The sequence below is a fragment of the Dioscorea cayenensis genome, chromosome 9 (assembly GCF_009730915.1).
Source record: "Dioscorea cayenensis subsp. rotundata cultivar TDr96_F1 chromosome 9, TDr96_F1_v2_PseudoChromosome.rev07_lg8_w22 25.fasta, whole genome shotgun sequence".
NCBI classification, from domain to species: Eukaryota; Viridiplantae; Streptophyta; class Magnoliopsida; order Dioscoreales; family Dioscoreaceae; genus Dioscorea; species Dioscorea cayenensis.
In genome coordinates this window covers 19,205,679-19,228,765 of record NC_052479.1, presented here as the reverse complement: position 1 = coordinate 19,228,765, position 23,087 = coordinate 19,205,679, and the positions used below count along the sequence as shown (strand labels likewise).

At 34.0% G+C, this 23,087-nt stretch overlaps 1 protein-coding gene across 1 annotated transcript; it reads right to left on the bottom strand.

The window, feature by feature from the left end:
* Nucleotides 1-1,843: 1,843 nt before the first annotated feature.
* Nucleotides 1,844-10,081, bottom strand: LOC120268559 (probable terpene synthase 11). The gene is made up of 9 exons (XM_039275903.1): nucleotides 10,036-10,081; nucleotides 9,870-9,931; nucleotides 9,740-9,802; nucleotides 4,362-4,620; nucleotides 3,743-4,115; nucleotides 3,373-3,591; nucleotides 2,877-3,015; nucleotides 2,392-2,640; nucleotides 1,844-2,137 (listed from the first exon to the last, which is right to left on the bottom strand). Exons 1-9 carry the CDS (start codon nucleotides 10,079-10,081, stop codon nucleotides 1,844-1,846), a joined length of 1,704 nt encoding a protein of 567 aa, XP_039131837.1.
* Between the last annotated feature and the right edge of the window lie 13,006 nt (nucleotides 10,082-23,087).

Here is a 23,087-nt window from a genome sequence, read left to right as displayed (position 1 = left end):
CGACAAGATCAAATAGTTCTAGAGACCTAAAGACGGTCTTCATCCGAAGACTCCAGCGGCCATACTCTGGCCCTGTGAAAACCGGAACCGAGGGCTGGGAGAGTGTAACCGGAGCACTTGACGCTGCTGTCACACAGTTGGTTGCCATCCGGGCTCTGATACCAGATTGTTGAAGATCTGGGATTCACCTGAGTACAAAACAGAGACGGAGAAGATGAAGAACTCACAGGAATCACAAGGTGTTGGTGATGATGCCTCTCAAGCTGTTCTCTGGTCAAAAACTGGAAAGAAGGGAAGAAGACTTCACAAAGAGTTAGTCCATCCAATGAGCATTCAGCTCTCACATCATATTATATATCAAAATAAGAAGACAAAACAAAACAGAGTAACAACGTCATTGGCCAACAACTTAAACTTAGTTTCTATTGGTCATAACATAATCTAGTTGAGCTCTCTCATTGGCCAGATACAAACACCATATAATATTAACTAATATTATACTAATTAACCCAGTCAAAGATATACTTAGCTTAGTTTGAACACTCTTGACTGGTACTCTTCAGCTCCCATTCTCGCCATGCTTCTCCTAACGAGAACCATACTGGATCATCATCTTCATTCTGCTAAAACACCATACATCTTTGCAGTTTCACCATGACCTCCAGCCATGCCTTGAACCCATCATCGCAGCTTCTCTTTACCTTTTGTCAGCCTCGCATCTTCAGTCATATCTCCAACAGTTTGTAGCCTTCAATCAAGGGGGAGTGTGTTGGTGTGTGATTGAAGGAGTATGACAGGTGAGTGCATTGAAGGTTTCAGAGGAGTATGTAACTATCTCCAGAAGCATGGTTGCAAAATACATGTATGATGAGAATTGAGTCTCCAGTTAATTATGTATTGCATAGACGTAATATACAATAGCATTTATGTATGGAGTTTAGAAATATGAAGCTCTGTATGTTTATGAATGTGAAAAATGGAGGAATGAAAATTGAGAGAGTAGCCTTCTGTTTTGCGTGGGAGAGATCCTTGCTTTCCAGATTCCATCTTCTTCACCCTTCTACAGTTGTTCTAAGTCTACTCCATAATAAAATAGAGATCCTAACTTTGAATAAATGATTTGTTGCTGCAGAGCATAAAAGACACAAGTCTATACAGGTATTCCTAATCTATGCCAATTTCCTCATTGATTGTCAAAGTACAAATCAAAATCATAAAACATGGTGCCCAAGCTATTGAAAATATCATCATATATACCTTCCTATGAAAGGAGTGATTGTCTTAAATACTGACTATGATTGGCATGGATTTATGATAAAGTTATATATATACCAACAAAGTTAATTTAAATTTTGAATTAAATTTAAATTAACAATTATTAATTTGCACCCGGCATCCCTTTAGACATTTATAAAAGAAAGTATATATATATATATATATAATCTTTACTTATTAACATAATCACTGTTAGCTTCTGACCTCTCCTAGAGATCTCAAGCCAAGCACTCACAGTGTTTGAAACACTCACTCAAGAAGGAGAAAGACAAAGAAGACCTTATTGGGACAATGTTCTCTCTTGCACTTGTAACTTTTCTTATTCCTCTTGTTTTTCTTCTTATGACATAAACTCATCCATGATAGCCTATATATAGACCATGTAAGGAATTTTAGCATTTTAGAAACTCCTACACTCAATTCTATTAAACTCAAACATAATAACTCATGACTTATCAACTTCATATTCCATAACGTCATGACTTTTCATATTCCATAACCTCTAACTTATAAAGGATAACCCCTCATCTTTCACTTAGATGATCTCATCTGGATTATTAGCTGACAATCACGAATAATGAATTGGTTCAATGAGCAATGAGTGAATACTATCTTCAATTCCAGGTGCCTTCTCGTCATCTCCATGTTGGTATATCAATTGTGATGTTCTTGCAAGATTTAATGAAGCTTTGATGAGTGATTGACCCAGTGGACTCAAACCTATCAACTCCTTGTTGAGATCCTTCCAAGTTTGATCAATGAGGCCTCTAACACCATCCCTTGCATCCTCCTCAGATAAAAAGCCATTCTCTTTCTTACATATTTCTATGCTAGAAGCCACATCCCCTCGTTCTTGCTCATCCTATATATAAAATTATTGACATTAGATTGACTCAAATAAAACCTAAGAACTTAAACTGAGGAAATAATATTTAAAATACAACTATATAAAATAGCAATGCACAAAAGATGATGTTCACCTTTGATAGGATACAAATATACAAAATAACATCTAAACATGCATTCATGTAAAAGATAATATCATAATGTATCTAAATTATGAGACGTAGATAATTATTTTTGGCAGCATTATATTTAAAGATTGAGAAGTATTACTTTCGCTGTTCCCAAATCATCCCAGAGCCTAAGGATCCTTCCAGAGTTGTAAAAGAGTTTAGGGCAAGCATTCACCAAGTCTGCGCTTTCTTTTGTTACTTGTTTCCCAATAAGATAGAAAGCATAAACCAAGGCCATGTAAGTTCCTGTGGTAGTAATTCCGTTGTTCAAATAATCGTCAAGTTTTGGCACATGATTATTACAAAACCATCTGGCTTCCACTAAAAATGCTTCACATATTTTCTGCCACTGAAACAATTAGATAATTTAAGTTAAAAAAATTTGATAATAACAGATTGTTAGGTTAGTAATTAATTAATATTCTCTTGTTTCAGTGTTATTACTTGTCATGATGTATTCACCATGAATCATGATACTATGAAATTTGACTGTGACACCATATTAGATCTAATCCGTATAATTTAAATTTGTCAAACTATTATCTCTAATACAGAGATAATACAGAAACAAAGATAAGGTGTTACTTGTTTGGTCAATTGGGGAATGATGCACCATCCATGCTCTTTTAAGATTTTATAGCTGGTCTCATTGATATTGTTGTACAAAGCCATGTAGCATATCTTCATGTACTCAGGAAGATGGTCTATTCCTGCAATATCCCATCTGAAAAAAAAAATCACACGTTCAAGAACTTATAAAAATTCATGCTATGTAATTTAATTCATCAAATTATGTCCAAAAAATCATGTTATTCTCAAACAAAATTTATTCACAGTGGCACAATTATTAAATCACTTTTTTTTTAATGAGGTAGAAAGTAGTCCCTTGTTTAGTTCAAGGATGAAAATAGACTTGCTTAGGATTCATGAACTAAAGAGAAAATAGAGACATAATTCAGAGACCAAAAGGGCATTTTCATACACACACACACATATATATATGCAGGTATGTATGCATATATATATGTATATAAATATATAATACATAGTTGTATTAATTTGATCATTCAGGTCCTCATACCTTTGAACAGCTTCTGTAAAAAGGATGAGTTCATCCAAAGAACCATAGCTGTCATATATATCATCAAGAACTAACAGGATTGCCACAGCTTTTGCAACTTCAATTCGGCATTCAGAGTAGTTTGGCTCAGGAAAGATCCCCACTGTCCACAAGAAACATTCCAATGGCTGATCTCTTGCAAAAGGGAGTTTATGAGCAAGTCCTAGTTCTCTCCACCATCTACTCCGCATTAAAAATCAAGCAAATATACAATTAGTATATTACTTCGTAAATATGTGATATTCTCGGTTAGTGTTTTATGATAATTATTTTAAAACTTTACTTTGGTTCACATTCTTTGTTCTTAGCAAATGCAAATAATTAATCATACCTTTTCAACTCGGTGATCTCTCTTTGGTATAATGATTGAACCGAATTAAAGTCTAGAGTTGCCAGCTCTATTATTTCTGAATTCTTTCTAAGATCTTGCTTCCAATTCTCGATATATCTTCGAGCCTCAAACTTTTCCATCATTCGTGGAGTAGGAAAAGCCAAGGACATGCCAACTTGTTTAGCCAGAGAAGGTTGGAGCCAATCCATTGATGCTTGAAGGTGGTGTTTACTAAACTCCATGGCTTGTGATAATAATTCTTCACCTTCAATCCCCATATAAGAAGCTTCATACAAGCTTTGCAAACCTCTCAAATCTTTGCTCAACTCTTCCTTGAACCTCCCATTTTTGTCCTTGAACTTAAGGAACATATCTGAACCATGGTGGAGATTGAAATGATAACATCTCTAATAAATATAAATATTTATTTGACCTTAAATATTAATTTTTGACTTTTCAATATATTGCACAAATTTGTTCACTTTTATTCCTTAGTCCAACATTAACTAAAGCAATTGTACCACAAGTTTGGCCAACTCAGGTATGATATTAGACATAAAGGACGGATTGGATCAATTTGTGTAGTTCAAATCAGGTTATTACTATGAGTAATACATACCTATGGATGCATTATGGCATTGTTGCCTGAGCAATCTGAAGCAAAGAGAAGTGCCAAACAGATCATCTTTTCCACTTTGGAAATTGAAGCATTGGCTTGAAAGTGCTTGAATCTCCTCATCAAAGTGATAAGCTATTCCAAGCCTTTGGAGATCATCAATTAATGACATGGTCACAATGGGATCTGTGTTATTATTATTCAATCTTTTCTTTGTCCTTGAAATTATTTTCCCCTGTTTTCCTTGATCTTCTTGTGATTCCTTTAGAAAGGGAATAACAAAGAGACAACTATTCATTTAAATGAATAATATTCAATTGAGTAAAGCTCAATTAAGCTTGTTATAAATTTAAAACATCCATTCTGTATGAAAGTTGGCTTGTATATAACAAATTAAATCTAATCAAACTTGATTTGTCCTAATTATAATTCATGAATTGCAATTTTTAAATACCAAACTCGTTAATGATATTAAGTTTTACTTAAGAGGCATCCAATAAACTAGGAATACCCTTATTTTACGAAACTCATGTTTTACTAGAATTGTCTCAATTTTTATTGCCATGAAATAATTTAAAAACATAACACATAATACATTAGATAAAAATTTTTAAATTACTAAATAAGAGTTTTTAAATTATTATCATTATTTGGTACATGATCTATTTTATTCTCTATTTGGACAATTATGGTTCAAATAGTCATATTTATTTCCATAATTCTAGATAAGTAATACTTACATAGAGTAATATTAACTTATTTTAAAACTAATAAACCTTTTATTTAAAAAATATATCAATAAATAAAAAGAATAGCAATTGACAATTTTAACAACTGAAATAGAAGGAATTTTGATTTTTTGCGTATCAAAACAAAATCATTATAATATATAGTACGAGAATAAAAAGCATTAGGGTTAAATTAAGTAATAGATAATACCTTATGCCATAGGGAAGGATGAATGGATGGAATGTAATCTTGGATAGATTTCAAGGCATAAGAAACACTTGTCTGAGATCGTGAGAGATCACTACACCTCCATCTTCTTCTTCTTCTTCTTCTTCTTTCTCTCTCGTTCAAAGAGGTTTGCAAGGTTAAGCCAAGAGCACTTGCCATCTTTTGCCTACACAATTAAAAGAAATATAAAATTCGATGGTGTTTACGTGTTTATATTCATACATATAAATAGAGTTTAGTTTACTCTTTATTTTTAATTTCTAAATTAGTTTTCATTTTTAATAATTGATTTAGCCCTTTCATGGATTATGTTCATTGCATCTCGTACCAATTTCAATGTTAGAAGTTATGTACTTTCTTGACGACCATTGATGGTACTGTGATACATTTGAACGAGTTTGGAATTTGAAGTTTATAGCTTTTTATTTGGTCTTATTAATTTAAATAATTTCTATTTTATTTCAGTTTTGTTTTAGTCTAATTAATGGTTAATATGGATTGATTAATATATTTTTTAATTTAAAAAAATAGATAAATCATTGATTTATCAAAAACCAGAAAGTAGAGATCATAACCTGATATAACAAACCGAATGGAACATGAAATAAAAAAAAACAACAAAAGACTAAAAGCAACAACAACAATCAAACATTTTTTTAACAATTAATAAAACAACAAGCAAGCAAATATTTTTTTTAATGAGTCAAATGATATAAAACAAGACATTTCTGCATCAAATTATTATTTTTGTTACCGTAAAAATTTTTAATATGATTTGTCATTTAGAAGCAAACATTTTTTTAACGATTAATAAATTGATTAATTTCAAAAATATCAACTGATAAAACTTTTTATAAACCAGTGAAACAATTTAATTTAAACTCGATAATCAATATAGTATGGATATGCAATTTGAAAAGAACATAATTATAAACCATTTACATAATTTAATATTATTGTTCTATATATTTCTTCTTGCTGGTTTTTTTAAATTGTATATATATACATAAAAAAAAATATTTGTGTGTGTATATCTCTCGTAAATAATATAACATATATACTCAAATAAACTTTACATTTTTCATATATCTATATATATGCACAGTAATAAGAAATTGGTAAATTTGTGATATAACATCTAAATCACCATTTAGGTATATAAAAAGTCTAAAATACCCATCAATATTTTTCTCATTATCCACCTTACTAATTTTATGAGTTACATACCCAAAGTCGAACACAAAGTCATTTAACATATCTTTTATTTTTATTCTCATTCTGTTTAATTCTATCTTAACTATAGAAGTATACACCCAAAAAATTCAAAATTTGTGAGGTTATACAAGTAAATACATTATTTATAAGGCCATAGATGTATATATATATATATATATAGTTGCTTAAATTGACCATAATAAATATGGATTCTTGGTCAATGAATGCCCCCTTGCTTACATCCTTTTCATTTGAGGCTCAAACACATCCACTTGATGAAGCTCAGCGATGGCTAGCTTTTGGCGGCTTTCACATTTATAAGGTCTTCAATGATAATCAAAATTCTTTTGTTTATATGAAGAACGGTCCGACTTGGTTTACTGGCAAAAACAAGTACTAATTTATTTAATCAGAGTCAAATATTATCTTATTTTTAAATCAAAATCATATATGCAAAATATTTAGATATAATAAGTATATCCAATGCAAAAGTCTTCCATGCAGGTTAACGCAACATACTTGTTTCCCCCCTTTATTAATAAATATAAAAAATCCACAGATAAAATTCAAATCCTTAACTTCTTATCACCAGAATGAAATATCAACTACTCACTCTATTGTAAGGGTAGTTTACAACAACACAATGCATCAATTTAATTCCTTAAATTTATAAGTCGATATATTAAAATCAATTAATTAAATTTTTTTAATATGAAATTATTGGTAGTAGAATGGTAACTCATCATAAAATGCAAAACGGGCAAGAGCTCGAGATCTTAAGGATGAGCTAAAAATAAAAGTTCCAATCCAATGATTCAATCTAGGGTTGGACCATCTATTTATATTGGAAATCCAAAACCCTAATTTATGATAAAATCCTTTACTCCTAATCAAATTAGGACTCTCTTCTTTACTTGATTAATTAAACCATTTTAATTAATCAAATTGATTATATTTAATTAATACTTAATAAGACCTAACCTGAATAAGCTATTCAGTCCATCTAATTAGGTTTTTCACCAAAACCCTAATCAGGTGGTCCATTGAGTACAATTATTGAACCTTGATTTCGGCATTCTAAGTGTATGGTCTTGTAGGCCCATTTAACATCCGCAATGAGCTTAAACAACTTTAACTCTCATAAATCATAATTATTCTCTAACAAGATAATATTATTACCCAATATTAAACGAAGGTCAATTTCGAGAATTAACGGAACCTATCGCAACCTGATACAATCCTTTGCCACTGAATATCTTAATTAGCATAAGGCATGGAGCGAGTCACCCTTATTTAATGCTAATTAATTTTTTAATCTTTTAGTGAACTGACTAGGTTAAGTAAATGATAACTCTTATCATTTCCCTTGTGCATGGCCATGTACTACTCAGTCTCACTAATCAAGTGGCCAGTGATATTCACTTTCTCTACAAAGCTGAGCAACCCCTTTACTTCACTCATGTCTCTCAGCATGAACCGTGACATACCCAAACATACTCGTACTTGCCACTTAGTTACGAATGATGTTAGGCATAAGTCAAAGCATGTAAGGATTCATCTGAGATCCATAGTGATTTCAGGTTGAAGGATTCGAGTACAAGAATTGCTTGAGAAAAACACTTATGACTTTACAACCATGTAGTGTTCTCAAGAGCGGATTGATCCAGGTACATTGTTCCCTAACATGTATCTATGTCCTTTGATTTATATCCCATATCCTATGACCCGTAAAACAAGGTCATCTCACAAGAGACATACTAGTCTTAATTTATTATCATTCCCATGAAAAAAATCTACTAGGGACATTTAGAATATTGTTCCAGTTTACGCTCCAAGGTTTTACTATCCAAATCACGCATTTGATAACTTGAGCAAAACCAATATTCAAGGATGTTTTATCTTATTAACTATGCATAGAAATAATAATAGATAAAACGATGCCTCATAATAATTATCCAAATAATAAGAGTTCATACAATGTATTGGGGCTAGGGCTTACACTGACAGTTTAGGCATAAGAGCCACAAAATTACATGATTTATTACAAATCTACATAGATGCATTCATACTTTACTAGCTTTTAGCCATTGTAAGCAGAGGAATACTATCATAGACTTTCTTCTTTTTTATCTTTTTTATTTACACCCTATCTCATGACTCTTGGTCTACTACCACAATTTCACTTAGGGCTTAAAGAAAAATAAAAGAACCAAAAGTTCTTAAATGATCATTAAGAGTAGAATTTAAAAATATAACACCAAATCAAAGCAATGGTTACACTACACCATTGTGGGCCTTTTCCGGCATTTTTTTTTAAATTTTTGCCGGCGTTTGTAAACGCCGTTATGAAACATGCCGGTGTTTTACAAAAACGTTAACCAAACACCGGGGACTCCAGCGTCTTTGAAGTGCGGCCGTTTTAATATTAAATGTCGTCATATTACGTTGTTATTAGAAACGCCGCCTATATTGCCGGTGGTATTACACAAAAATGCCGAAAAAGACCACGGTGTTCGCGTCTACAAACACCAGGGATATGTATATCCTTTTCTTTATTAAACCAGGAATGAGCCGGTGTTTTCTACTTTTAATGCTGCCAAAATGATGGTGTTTGTCTGTGACATGGCAGTATTGGACTGGCGTTTTAATTTTAAAACACCGTGTATCAAAAAGAGTGAATTATGTTAAATTCTTTTTTTTAAACGGCGTTTGGTTGGGAAAACGCCGCGAATTTTCCATTTTGTTAATTAATAATTTTTTTGATTTGATTGTCATTTTCACCTAATTAAAAAAACCAACTTCATTCACAATCAATATATGAGAACATATGAGACATTTATTACAAACATCATTGTTATGACATTTTTCACATAAAGCAAATTAATTTCTCACCATTACAGTATTTGAGAAATGTATGAAATACAAAGTTTGGGCACATAATGCACTTTAGAAATCAACACCATCGGTCATAATTAATTCATAAGTGTTTAGCAACCATGACAAACAAAGTTTTGACAAAACCTTACACCATCACCATTCAAAGTTCATACATAACCAAAATCTAAAAAACCTCACCTAAGCAAAACATGTTTTCAACCTTTAATTGGCCATTGCATCAGTGAGATCCAGGAGATTGATTTTGCAATTAGATTTTAAAGCATTAGAAGATAGCCATAGCTTTCTAGATCATATTTTTGATTTGTAATTACCTGATCTCGTGAACTAGAACCGCCTATATTAGCGTCAGGAATCTCAGGTCCAGTAGATTGATTCTACAAGTCCAATTATATGTTAAGAATGTAGAATTGAGGACAATAATAATTTACAAGTTTGAAATACCTGAGATTGTGAAGTTGAGACACCTATATCAGGGAAAAGGTTACTAGCTTCAAGGAACTTATCTTGCAAGAAAGCAATAACAACTTTGTATTGATCACATTCTCATTGATGATTTTCTTCCATCTTTTGAAATTTATCTTGGATGTCTCTGTATAGCTCGATGCACTCTGAATGGTCGACTGATGCTGTGGTGCTGCGACTACTTGAACCATAGTAACTTGTAGGTGTTGGACCTAATCCAAGTCCTCTTACTCAGCCATGTCGTTCTTTTCCAATTATTTGATTCAAAATTTGAGTTTCAACCATGGTCTCATCCTCACACATTATGTCATGTTCAACTAGTTTTGCAGTTGTTTTTTCCTACATTTTAGTAAATAGTTTTAATAAGTATGTGATTTAAGAAGGAAACAACTAAATTGAAGAATATGAGAGAAGTAATTTCTAACATAATGTCTTGAGTTTCTGCATTCACACGTAATCCATCCTTCTTTGTACGAGTTTCTTTTAAAAAAACTCAAAACGTCCTATTTTTTTTCCACTATTAACCTCCTAAATAATCAAAATAACAAGCAAGGTTTAACAATATAGTGATAGTCACTAAAGAAAACAAAATTTTATAAATCAAACAATAAATCTTGATAAACATCACAAGTTCTTACCATTTCTTTTTCTTTCCTTGCAAAACTTTTTGAACCAAAGGTGTGTGTATTTTTGTTGCTTTCTAGATGTAATCCCAACTTTTTTTGCTTCCTACATATTGACATGTATACTAAATGATGCACAAGGCATCACAATTTTAATATGTCAAAGATAAAAAATTATTTTAACCTCTCCTTTATTTGAAAACGAATAGTCAATTAACTCTTCCCACTGGCATCTAATGACACCTTCTGGAAGTTTGTCCTTGTTTGCCCGCACTCCATCTTCTCTTTTGAAATATCATTTCTTCAAATCATGTTTGTAATCTCTCCATTTCTTTCCCAGTGACTTAAGCACATAGTCTTTTGGAATTTTGAGAAAAAAACATGACTATATTGTAAAACCATAAATAATGTGAGCTTAATGTTATAACCCTAATAAAATTTATTAGATTGTAATCATAACAAAAAAATTTAAGTATGTGGCCATACCTCAATGAAGTTTAATAATTCCTCCTTCAATGTTTTTGGCACTTTATGCCAACTTTCATATTGTAGGCCAATCCTCTGACTACTTCGAGCAACCATACCTAAAAATGATGATAGCAATTGTGCCCTTGGCCCCAATAGGTCGTCCCAAATGATTAGCACTAACCAAAACTTTTTCTCCCAGAGGTAATGCCCTATAACTCCTTCAAAGTTGTGCGACCTCTTTTATTGTATTGCCCCGTGTTATCAACTATAATAATTAATATGCCCATTAGTCAAATAGAACATATTCACGAAACTTAGCATATAATAAAATTGAAACTCAAGATCGCAAAGTACCTACATTTACATTAACCGCTTTCATTAACTGCAAGTACATTTTCTAACATGTTCTCATTGTTTTGGTTTGCGTCTTCCTCGTTGTGATTTGAATCAGTTGATGAAGAATGAGTTGGGCTACAAGGCTGAGCATCAAGTGCCGGTCTAGTTTTTTTACAACCTTCATTTGAAGTAGCATCATTCGTAGTGGATTCAAACCGGATCAATTTTATGCCCTTCAGTTTTAATTCTTAAATGATTGGTGTCAAAGACGGCACTTAAAGGCATGCATACCTTGAGTATCAAGAGGACTGTTTGGTCAGATAAACAAACTTGGCTTGGCTTTGATGCAATATGACAATCAAACCAGCTCAATGGAGTACTACAAAAGACTGATTGGAATCTTTTATAATGTTTAAGATGCTTGAAAAAGCTAAACTTTATCTATTTCTTTACTAATAAGGCAAAGAAAGAAAAAAAGAACCAAATAAGCAATTGATGATCAGAACTTTAGCTAAACAGATAGAAACATAAGCGATAACACCTAAGAAGGAAACATAGATACAAAGAGAACTTTTATAAATTTCCTACACCATTGAGTAATCTTTTCAGTTTGGCAATAATCAATTGATGGGAATTTTCTTTTGTGTTGATCATGTTTTAAGCTTAGTTTTTGGAATTTGTGAAATTTACAGTCTTGTTTGGTGAATGGCATGGAAATGGAAAATAAGCAATCAGTCTGTTTTCTAGACTCCAGTGGAAGTGTGAAAGCTATTTCTCTTGATATTGAAGCCTTTGCTAGCAAGATTATTTTGGAACATCAATGGAAGAGGTTCAATTTTCTTGTTAAAAGATCAAAAGTTGATCTTGTCCATGTTGATTTCATATAACCTAATTATTTCAACATAGTACATGTTTCACTATAGTATATGTTTTTTATACTGATCAGGTTAACTTTTGCTGGCAATGTTTAACTTGTCTTTGTTCTACGTATCAATTCATGAACATTTGTTAGCATGGAAGCTTCAATTCGTGGTTAATGTGGACCCTTGAGTCTTCTCATTTCAGAATCTTTTCAATGCTAACTAAAGAGTTGTTTTACTTAATAGAGAAGCTCATTTCTGTTACTCCACTTTTAGATTCAAGGATAATTAATTCCACATGTATATATAAATATATATATATATTATATTTTATCTCAATTTCAACCTCACAATTGATTTGGGGTTGAGGTTCGAATTCTTCAGTCATTCATCTAATGCTAATGATCTTTACTTTTCCAGACAATGTATACTTATTTAGACCCCTTAGGCTCATCAGAAGTCACCTCTTTGGAGGTGCAATGAAGGACAAAAGGGTACCCAAACCAGATTGGTTGTGTGACACATCTCTTGCATGTGTGTACCACAAGTGCACGGGTTGTCGAAGTAATAAAGTACCCTGGTGAGTGGGTAGTCGTATCCATAGGGAATAGTGCTCAGAAATACTAGAATTTGCTATTTAACTATGGTAAAGATGATTCAAGAGTTGTGTGAACAATATCAATGCAAATGAAAATACAAAAAAGAAGAAAGAGACGCAATAGGAATAAGGAGAGGCAATCGATATAAAATGGGGCACCCGGACATTGCTTACCCTAGGACTATTGTTTCAAGTGCAAGACTCCTCATTATGCCTCCTAAATGATGTTCAATGAGTCATGAAAATCCTAAGACACGGCCCCAAACTTAAGGTCAACCGTGACTAACCCTCACACTATATCCCGGCGGAAAGGGATACTCTCGACACCTCACACTATGTGGGGTTGCATGAAGCTTTGGGGACTCCAAAGTGATAAACCCTATTCCATAATATAGATCTAACCCTTTTGTCCAGGCGAAAGACCCCTAGTCACAATTAAGCCCCATCACTAAGGATTACTTCAACGCTTCACTCTATTGCTTGTGCAATTAAGCCCCAGCGGAGTTCGTCCCTTAGTACTTCACTCTATCATGACCACAAAGAACTCTTGGAACATGGAGGTAGGATAAATCACATCGGAAGGGAAAGGGGACGTTCCGCTACCTCTCGACTCACCTTCTCGACCCTTTCAAACTTTGCTTTATCTAACCCTCATGGTGTGTCACTCATCCACAAGGATTACAAAGATAGATTCTCAACCCTAGTATCACTCTAAGGGAAAATCAATATAATAAACATTCAAGGATGGAACTCAATTAAAACATCAATTAAAGAAGCATAATAAAGGTCAAAAAAACAAAATCATCCTAGGGTTTACAAGTCGAAGAACCCACTAGGGGTTTAGCTCTCCATGGAGCAAGATACAATCAATAATAAAATCGAATTTAAAAGCATCCAATCCATAAGAAAACACCCCCTTGTAGTCCGTGTCCATGGTCTTGTGGAGTCGCCTTATCTTCTCCAAGGGTTCCCTAGTCAAGCCTAGGGTACACCTTGTCGAAATCGATGCCGACGAAAGCTCCCCCAATAACTATCTTCCGAAGGAACGTGGTGTCGAAGGTTGTAGAACCACTCCAAAGACCTAGACAAATCCTCTCCAAACCCTAGCCATGGGCACCTCCAAAGATGGGGAAAAGATGAAAAAAGGATTGGAAGGATCCCTTAAAACATCTGAAATCGTGGCTTTTATAGGGGCTGGAATAGGGCATCCACACAGGCGTGTGGAATTTTCATAAGGCCCGTGTGAATTTCCAAAAGTTGATTTCCTATGAGCTATGAACAGTAACTAGTACAATGATTTTGCTACAATGATTTGCTACATTAAACTGCTATAGTACTTCGTCAAAACACTCCCGAATCCACACTACTCATCGAGGCCACCTGGATGAGCACACATCCATGCGGTAGATCGCGTCGCATCTTCAACTAAACCATATTGACGAAGATCTTGCTAGCATTCCACAAGTCGGAACACATGAGTGTGACTGCCTTTGTGCCCTCCAATTAGCGTGTCCGCTCGAGCACAATGGAGGTTGGCACACACTCACATGTCTTTGAGCACAACTTGTGCCTTCACATTTGTTCACTCTAAGACTTCATCAACAAATGCATCCACAATCTACTTTTGGTTCCTTTCTTCCACAATTATCTCCACAACCCTGCATGCACAAAAGAACACATATACACAAGAATAAGCGATAAAGTCTGAGAAATGTAATTCTCAATGTGAGAAAATAATACTTCATATTACTTATACACAAGCACTTATCGTTGTGCCTCCCTACATAGTCCTTTAGATCTAAATGAGTTTCATGGTTCATCACTTGTTTTGGTTTTCAATCTCATTGTGCCCACAAAGTCCTCTCTATCATCAAATGAATGTATGATCAGTAACATGTGTTCATGCATGAACTAAGTACTTATTCCCCTTCCCCCTCCCTAAAAATAGGACCCCTCCCTCCTGAAAAGAGTGAAGAGAAATCTCAACTTTTTAAAAGGATATGTGTAGCGGTTGAGTGCATCTTGTACAAGAAAATTGACAAAGACTATGACTTCAATTGAGCCATTTGGTCTCCATTGTAGTCTTTTATTTCTTTCTTTTCTTGGCTCTTGATTTTTCCCTAGTCTTTAATGAGGTTTTATTCTTTTTTAAGTATTCTAAATTTCTTCAGAAAACATCACAAAATCAAGTAAGCACACATAGCTAATATTAAGGGCGTGTTTGGTTCGCCGAAGTGCCTGAACCGGTGAGTTCCCAATGACTTCCTTGTGTTTGGTTCGCCGAAGTGGATTCCGAAATGCTGATTTCCCGACTTCCAAAACCAGCAACTTCCCGATTTGACTTCGGCGAAAAAAATCCTGAAGTCAGGTTTGAACCATCTGACTTCCGTCACATGGTCCCACGTGATTTTTGCTTACAATCACCCCGCCTTTTCCCATTTCCCAGGCCACTTCACCCTGTCTTTTTCCCATCGACCCGTCTAGGGTTTGCTTCGCCATCTCTCCGTTTTCCCTCTTCGGCCGCAACCCGGCCTCTTCCTCGTCGTCTACTTCGCCCCTTCATCTCCTCCGGGTGATTCCCCTCTTTTACTTCACCGTCTATTGGTCTGTCTATCGTCGTCTACCAGTCTCTCTACCACCATCTACTTGGTAGCCATCTCTCTTCCCAACGGTTGTGAACGATGATGTTTATGTGGTTTTTTTTTTTCAGTTTTTCCCTTTCGTTTTCCTCGCGGTTTGTTGTATTTTGTTTTCAGGCTTCCATTCTTGTTATTTGGTACAGATCTGCATGAACATCATTTTTTTTTGGGTTTTATCATGAAATCTTTATACCATCGTTTTTCTCAGTTGGGTTTTTCGTTTAGTTTTTCTGAGGATGCGAAGGTATCTGTATTTTTTCCTAGGGTTTATCTTCTGTCGTTCTTCTTGTTCCTTATAGATCTCCAAGAACATCAAAGGATTTTTTATTTTTTATTGCTTCTAGCCATCAAGTAATAACCTTTCCATGGTTTTTTCCTCAGTTTTTTCCTTAAGTTTTTCTAAGGATGCGAGGCGAATGTGTGTGTGTATTTTTTAGGGGTTTGTTTTGCCTCATTCTTTTTTTTTATAGATCTATAAGAACATCAATTTTTTTCCGTTGTTCGATTCTAGGTTATTTATCATGTTATCTTCTTACCTTACCATTGTTTTTGCTCATTTTGCTTTTTCCTTCATATGTCGTGTGTGTATTTTTCCAGGGTTTCATTCGACCGTTCTTCTTTTTCCTTACAGATATGCAACAACATTAATTTTTTTTCTTTTGATTCTAGTTTATTTGATATTGAAACCTCCGTATCATCATTTTAAATTTTGATTCAATTCTCTGTTGATCTTGATATGGCATAAATTTTCTCCTTAATTTTCTTATTTTACTAACTTGCAGTTGTTCACGGCATGTAATTTGCCATGTTTGATTTTGAAGATGCATTACCCATTATCTGATTTATGCTCTTATTTTTGTATGCCAATCATAGCAAGTTATTTCATTGTTGGCTTTTATTTTTCTTTCCTGAAGTAACCATAGCATGTTCTAGCTTTGGTTTGAATTTTATTCTCAGAGTTTGGTTAATTTTGAAGATGTATTTTCTATTATCTGATTTATGATCTTATTTTTGTATGCCAATCATAGCAAGTTATTTCATCGTTGGCTTTTTATTTTTTTCATTCTGATGTAACCATAGCATGTTCTAGCTTTGGTTTGAATTTCATTCTCAGACTTTGTTTAATTTTGAAGATGCATTCTCTATTATCTGATTTATGCTCTTACTTTTGTATGCCAATCATAGCATGGTATTTCATTGTTGGCTTTTATTTTTCATTCCTGATGTAACCATAGCATGTTCTAGCTTTGGTTTGAATATTATTCTCAGCCTTTGTTAATTTTGAAGATGACATTACCTATTATCTGATTTATGCTCTTATTTTGTATGGCAATCATAGCATGTTATTTCATTGTTGGCTTTTATTTTTCATTCCTGATGTAACCGTAGCATGTTCTAGCTTTGGTTTGAATTTTATTCTCAGACTTTGTTTAATTTTGAAGATGCATTACCCATTATCTGATTTATGATCTTATTTTTATATGCCAATCATAGCAAGTTATTTCATCGTTGGCTTTTATTTTTCATTCCTGATGTAACCATAGCATGTTCTAGTTTTGGTTTGAATTTTATTCTCAGATTTTGTTTAATTTTGAAGGTGCATTCTCTATTATCTGATTTATGAACTTATTTTTGCATGCCAATCATAGCAAGTTATTTCATCGTTGGCTTTTTATTTTTTTCATTCCCTGATGTAACCATAGCATGTTCTAGCTTTTGGTTTGAATTTCATTCTCAGAATTTGTTTAATTTTGAAGATGCATTCTCTATTATCTGATTTATGCTCTTACTTTTGTATGCCAATCATAGCATGGTATTTCATTGTTGGCTTTTTTTTCATTCCTGATGTAACCATAGCATGTTCTAGCTTTGGTTTGAATATTATTCTCGACCTTTTGTTAATTTTTGAAGATGCATTACCTATTATCTCGATTTATGCTCTTATTTTTGTATGGTAATCATAGCATGTTATTTCATTGTTGGCTTTTTATTTTTTTCATTCCCTGATGTAACCGTAGCATGATCTAGCTTTGGTTTTGAATTTTTATTCTCAGACTTTGTTTAATTTTGAAGATGCATTACCCATTATCTGATTTATGATCTTATTTTTATATGCCAATCATAGCAAGTTATTTCATCGTTGGCTTTTTATTTTTTTCATTCTGATGTAACCATAGCATGTTCTAGTTTTTGGTTTTGAATTTTTATTCTCAGATTTTTGTTTAATTTTTGAAGATGCATTCTCTATTATCTGATTTATGCTCTTATTTTTGTATGCCAATCATAGCATGTTATTTCATTGTTGGCTTTTATTTTTCATTCCTGATGTTACCATAGCATGTTCTAGCTTTGGTTTGAATATTATTCTCAGCCTTTGTTAATTTTGAAGATGCATTACCTATTATCTAGTTTATGCTCTTATTTTGTATGGCAATCATAGCATGTTATTTCATTGTTGGCTTTTATTTTTCATTCCTGATGTAACCATAGCATGTTCTAGCTTTGGTTTGAATTTTATTCTCAGCCTTTGTTTAATTTTGAAGATGTATTACCTATTTTATCTGATTTTATGATCTTCTTTTTGTATGCCAATCATACCATTTTTGTTTGTTCAAGAATTATTACTGTTTCCTGCTATATGTATCTTGATGCTGATACTTTTGAATTTTTTTTCTCCCTTTCGAGTATCTCATGAATTTAATACTATGTGTCTGATCCATTGCATTATGTATATACAAATACACTAAACTAGCCTTCTGCTTAGTTTAGTAGCCGTCAATTTATGAGTTCTATTTACTGAATTAAGTTAGTAGGTTAATGCCAAAATTAATAATGTCATCCTTATTATGTAGATGGCTAGCTGGATTGATAACGAACGTGTGAGGCCATTGGTTGCGGCGTTCACTACCATTGTTGTGGTTGCCGCCTGCTAATTGAGGAAATGAATCAAACTAGATGAGGGAGGAGTAAAGAACCATCTATATTTCGGGACCTAACTAGAAAAAAGCATATGGAACGTGTTTTAAGGAGTGGACGCGACTATTGTGTGAGTTACCTTAGGATGGATGTAGGTCCTTTTATGCATCTAGTATCGATCATGCGTGACAAGCACCTCCTTCTCGACACATGTTATGTATCTGTCGAGGAACAATTATCCATGTTCTTGCATATTGTTGGTCACAATACAAAAAATAGGACCATGAGGGTTGAATATATCCGATCGGGTGAAACAATAAGTCGATATTTCAATAACGTACTCAAAGCTATTTGTGCCGTTCGAGATGATTTCGTACATCCCCCTTGCGGCAATTGTCACTCGGAAATCGAATGTAACCCGAACTGGTACCCATTTTTCAAAGTAAGTAAGCTTGACATATAAAATTTAATAATTTCCCCTTGAATCATTCGTTCCATGTTCCTTCATATACTTTTGTCGTGTAGGACTGTATAGGTTTACTAGACGGGACGCATATGCATATTGCATAACTACATAGCAGGTGTCGACCCAAATGATATACTTTTGGATGAAGGAATCACTCAGCATGATGACCAAATTATGTCATCACAACCCCGATCACAACGAGAACAACGAGAAGAAAATCGACAATGGATTGAACTTCGAGACAAGATAGCACATGACATGTGGGATCGATATAGTGGATTTGTGTGATCATTACTGATAGCTTGTTATGGGTACTAGTAAGGACATTTTTATTGTTGGGTACTAGTAAGGACATTTTTATCGTTGGGTACTAGTAAGGACATCTTTATCGTTGCATGATTTCTTGTTGACAATTTGTTTTTTTCCCCTTAACGTACAATGTCTGGACTACATGTTCTGTTTAAATGCTTCACTTTTCCTTTCATGGTTTATTTTGTTTATTCCTTGTATGTTTTTTTTCCTTTGAATCACTTGATATGTCTTGCTTTTTTTTTTCATGGATTACAATATCATAGGTGTGTTCTTTTCATGGTTCACTCGATTGCTGTTAATCATAGGTCTGTTCTTTTCATGTTCACTTGTTTGCTGTTAATCAATTCTGTAAACTATCATTATTTTCTTTTTATTAAACTTGATTTCTGAAATCTTATTTCATTGTGTTGTTAATATTGACCTATTGAGATGGTGCATTCTTTTAAATGTTTCACTCCGATTGCACAATATCATAGGTCTGTTCTTTTCATGTTATTTCATTGTTTACCATTGTAATCAATTCTGTGAACTGTCATTATATTCTTCTCATTAAATTTGATTTCTGAAATCTTATTTGTTTCTGTTGTTAATATTGACCTGTTGATTTCTTGATTCCTTGTATCCTCATTTTTTTTCCTTGGATTGAGATGGTGCATTCTTTTTCATGTTTCCCTCGATTGCACAATATCATAGGTCTGTTCTTTGCATGTTATTTCATTGTTTACCATTGTAATCAAATCTGTGAACTGTCATTATATTCTTCTCATTAAATTTGATTTCTGAAATCTTATTTGTTTCTGTTGTTAATATTGACCTGTTGATTTTTTTATTCCTTGTATCCTCATTTTTTTCCCAGGATTCATATGGTGCATTCTTTTTCATGTTTTACTCGATTGCACAATATCATAGGTCTGTTCTTTGCATGCAATTTCATTGTTTATCATGTTAATCAATTATGTGAACTGTCATTATATTCTTCTCATTAAACTTGATTTCTGAAATCTTATGTGTTTCTGTTGTTAATATTGACCTGTTGATTTCTTGATTCCTTGTATCCTCATTTTTTTCCTTGGATTCAGATGGTGCATTCTTTTTCATGTTTCACTCGATTGCACAATATCATAGGTTTGTTCTTTGCATGCTATTTCATTGTTTATCATGTTAATCAATTATGTGAACTATCATTATATTCTTCTCATTAAACTTGATTTCTGAAATCTTATGTGTTTCTGTTGTTAATATTGACCTGTTGATTTCTTGATTCCTTGTATCCTCATTTTTTCCCCTGGATTCTGAAATCATAGGTCTGATCTTTTCATGTTTCAATTGATTTCTGAGATCATTCAAATTATGTTGTTAATATTGACATGTTGATCTCTTGATTCCTTGTATGCTCATTTTGTTTTCCCTGAATCTGTTGCTGCATTCTTTTGCATGTATAAGAATATCATAGGTCCATTGTTTTCTTTATACCTGTTTTGTTGGTTTCCATGTTCACTTGTTTGCTGCTAATATGTTTTTAAAAATGTCAGTATATTCTGATATGCATGTTTGAAGAATTTGATTCACATGTTCTTCACACCATTGTCAATTAGAATTTCAATGACTATGGAGGGTATCGAGCGTGTTTCTGAGAAATCGTCATCAAGGGCATCTGGCAGCAAGTGGGGGCACACCTAATAAGAGATGAGAGGACGAATATGATAGTTTTCTCATTCCACTTCTTGTTGAACAAGTCAAAAAAGGGATGAAATGCGACAAATCATTTAAACGAGTTGCATTTGTGTTTACTGCAGTTGCCGTCAATTCTAGGTTCAAAACTGACTTCAATGCTGAGAACGTTGAAAATCATTATCGAACATTGAAATCGCGATATGTTGAGATAAAAAAGATGAGAGATCTCAGTGGGGTAGGTTGGGATGACGCCACGAAGACCATCACACTTGATCCTATGGTTGCCCTGACCTACATCGAGGTAACATGATTCACTTTCCACGAAAATAATATTACGGCCTATTCATGTACATGTGCACTTTGTTGTTAACGGCATTGTAATATAGGCTCACCCGACAGCCAAGGCTTTTATAAACAAACCAATTGAACATTATGAAGCATTGAGGATTATATGTGGTGATGACAATGCAACTGGCGCATATGCGACCTCTCTATACGCTGATTTAGGCGATAAATCAGAGGCTGAAGGCAATAATATGGAGAACTTTGATGAAGGCCCAGTTGAACTGCCAAGCGATGATGACGCTGATGTAAACTCTGCCCCATCGGTTGTTGGTAGCCCCGCAACCTCATATGCACAAAGGTCATAGCGTTCAAGTAGGGGTTCGAAGAACCCTTCTATGATGGGTGATCTAATTATTGTGGTAGGCGAAATGGCAACTGCCATTAAGAACCCCACCCACTGGGCGGAGCCCTTGTATGCAAAGGTTATGGAGGTTGACGGGTTTCAGAAGAAGGAACTCGTTCAGGTGTTTGATTATCTACAGTTTCATGAGAATAAGGCAAGAGGATTCCTAGTGAAGGATATGGAACTGAGGAAGGATTGGATCGAACAATTTTTATCGAGGATGGATTGATTCAGGACCTACAGTGCTTGGGACTCTTTACCAGATCCTGCTTCTAGTACCTAGTTATTTTATTGCATGTCCCTGCATTTCATGCATCATGACTGACTTATGTTTTGTTATGGGGTGACCAAGCATGTGATATCTTGGTGTCGTTGCATCCATTATGCATTTAATTTGTTTTGGCTTTCTGCATTTCATGCTGTTGACGTGTGTATGTTTGTCGAGACCTAGTTGTATCTCTGTTGCTATGCCAGGTTTGGATATATGTTTGTTTGTTACTAACATGGCTATCTTTCTTTTGTTTTTGTTTGAATTTCAGGTTATGGTATAATGGCAATAATGAAAGGCAAAGAGTGATAGTGCACTAGAGGCACACTCGCGTTTTATGGGACAAAAACCAAAATAGGGCATTGGCGGGGCAAAATGACGGGCAGTTCCTTGCCATTCTTTTGCAGCCATTGCGTATCTCATTTGGTAATTGATTCCCTATGCATTTTCGTATGTCTGACTGTATGGACATATTTTTTTGAAATGAATATTTTTTGTAAACTGAATTATATAAGTGTGGCGAGGCAATCAGGAGGCACGTGCTGCCACCATTGCAACCACCTTGTATAGTTTCTGTTCGATTCGGTAGTTTTCACATAAAGTACAATGCCAATGAATATGCATATTGCCACTCTTGCTATTACCTGAGCCATGCCAAGAAGACAGAACTTGCTTCGGACACAAGGTACACATGTAAGCAGATATTTTAGTAGTAGTAATGGATTTCACGAGGAGTCTTTTACGGTTGTGGTGATTTGATATTCTCATCGCCCATGATATTTACATTAGTATTTGTGCTCACATATCAGAAGTGTGGCTCAAAAAAAGGTAAAGTAGTTAGTGTGTGGATTCTTCTCCAACTGGGATTGTTGTCAATTGTCTGAGAATCAGTCTTGCTGAATTGGTCACTTTCAATTTATTATAATTACCTTTTTCTCTTTGCAGGTTTATCAAGATGGTTGCATGGGTCACAACTATTATCCGAAGCCTTCTTATAATAGCTTCTCGCAAACATTACATAGTTGATATTGTTGTTAAATGGTATATGGTGAAACGTTTTATGGTTTATCAGATAGCATGTTAATTGATTTTGATTTGACTGTTTTGTTTTCCTGTCTGCCATTCAGGTATACAGTTAATTTGGTGGTGTTTTTTGTTGACAAGAAACTTCCTAGTATGTTCGACTGCTTTAGTTTTTGGACACCCATATCATGTTTAAGACATTTGATTCTCTCTGCAAAAAAGCCAGAAAGGATTGGTGTGTCACAGCCTTTGCTACCAATGAGTGCGAAGGGAAAAGATAGCAAATCAGTGGAAGAATAGCATAAGTTTTTAAATGGGAAATCTGC

Bases quoted from the DNA above. Each gene is read 5' to 3' on its own strand.
- LOC120268559 (XM_039275903.1), bottom strand. From the start codon at position 10,081: ATGGTTCAAGTAGTCGCAGCACCACAGCATCAGTCGACCATTCAGA. The intron at 3,592-3,742 runs GTATGATTAATT...AATGCGGAGTAG, and splicing joins GAGATCACCGAGTTGAAAAG to ATGGTGGAGAGAACTAGGAC. The intron at 2,641-2,876 runs GTAACACCTTAT...TAATTGTTTCAG, and splicing joins TTCCCCAATTGACCAAACAA to TGGCAGAAAATATGTGAAGC.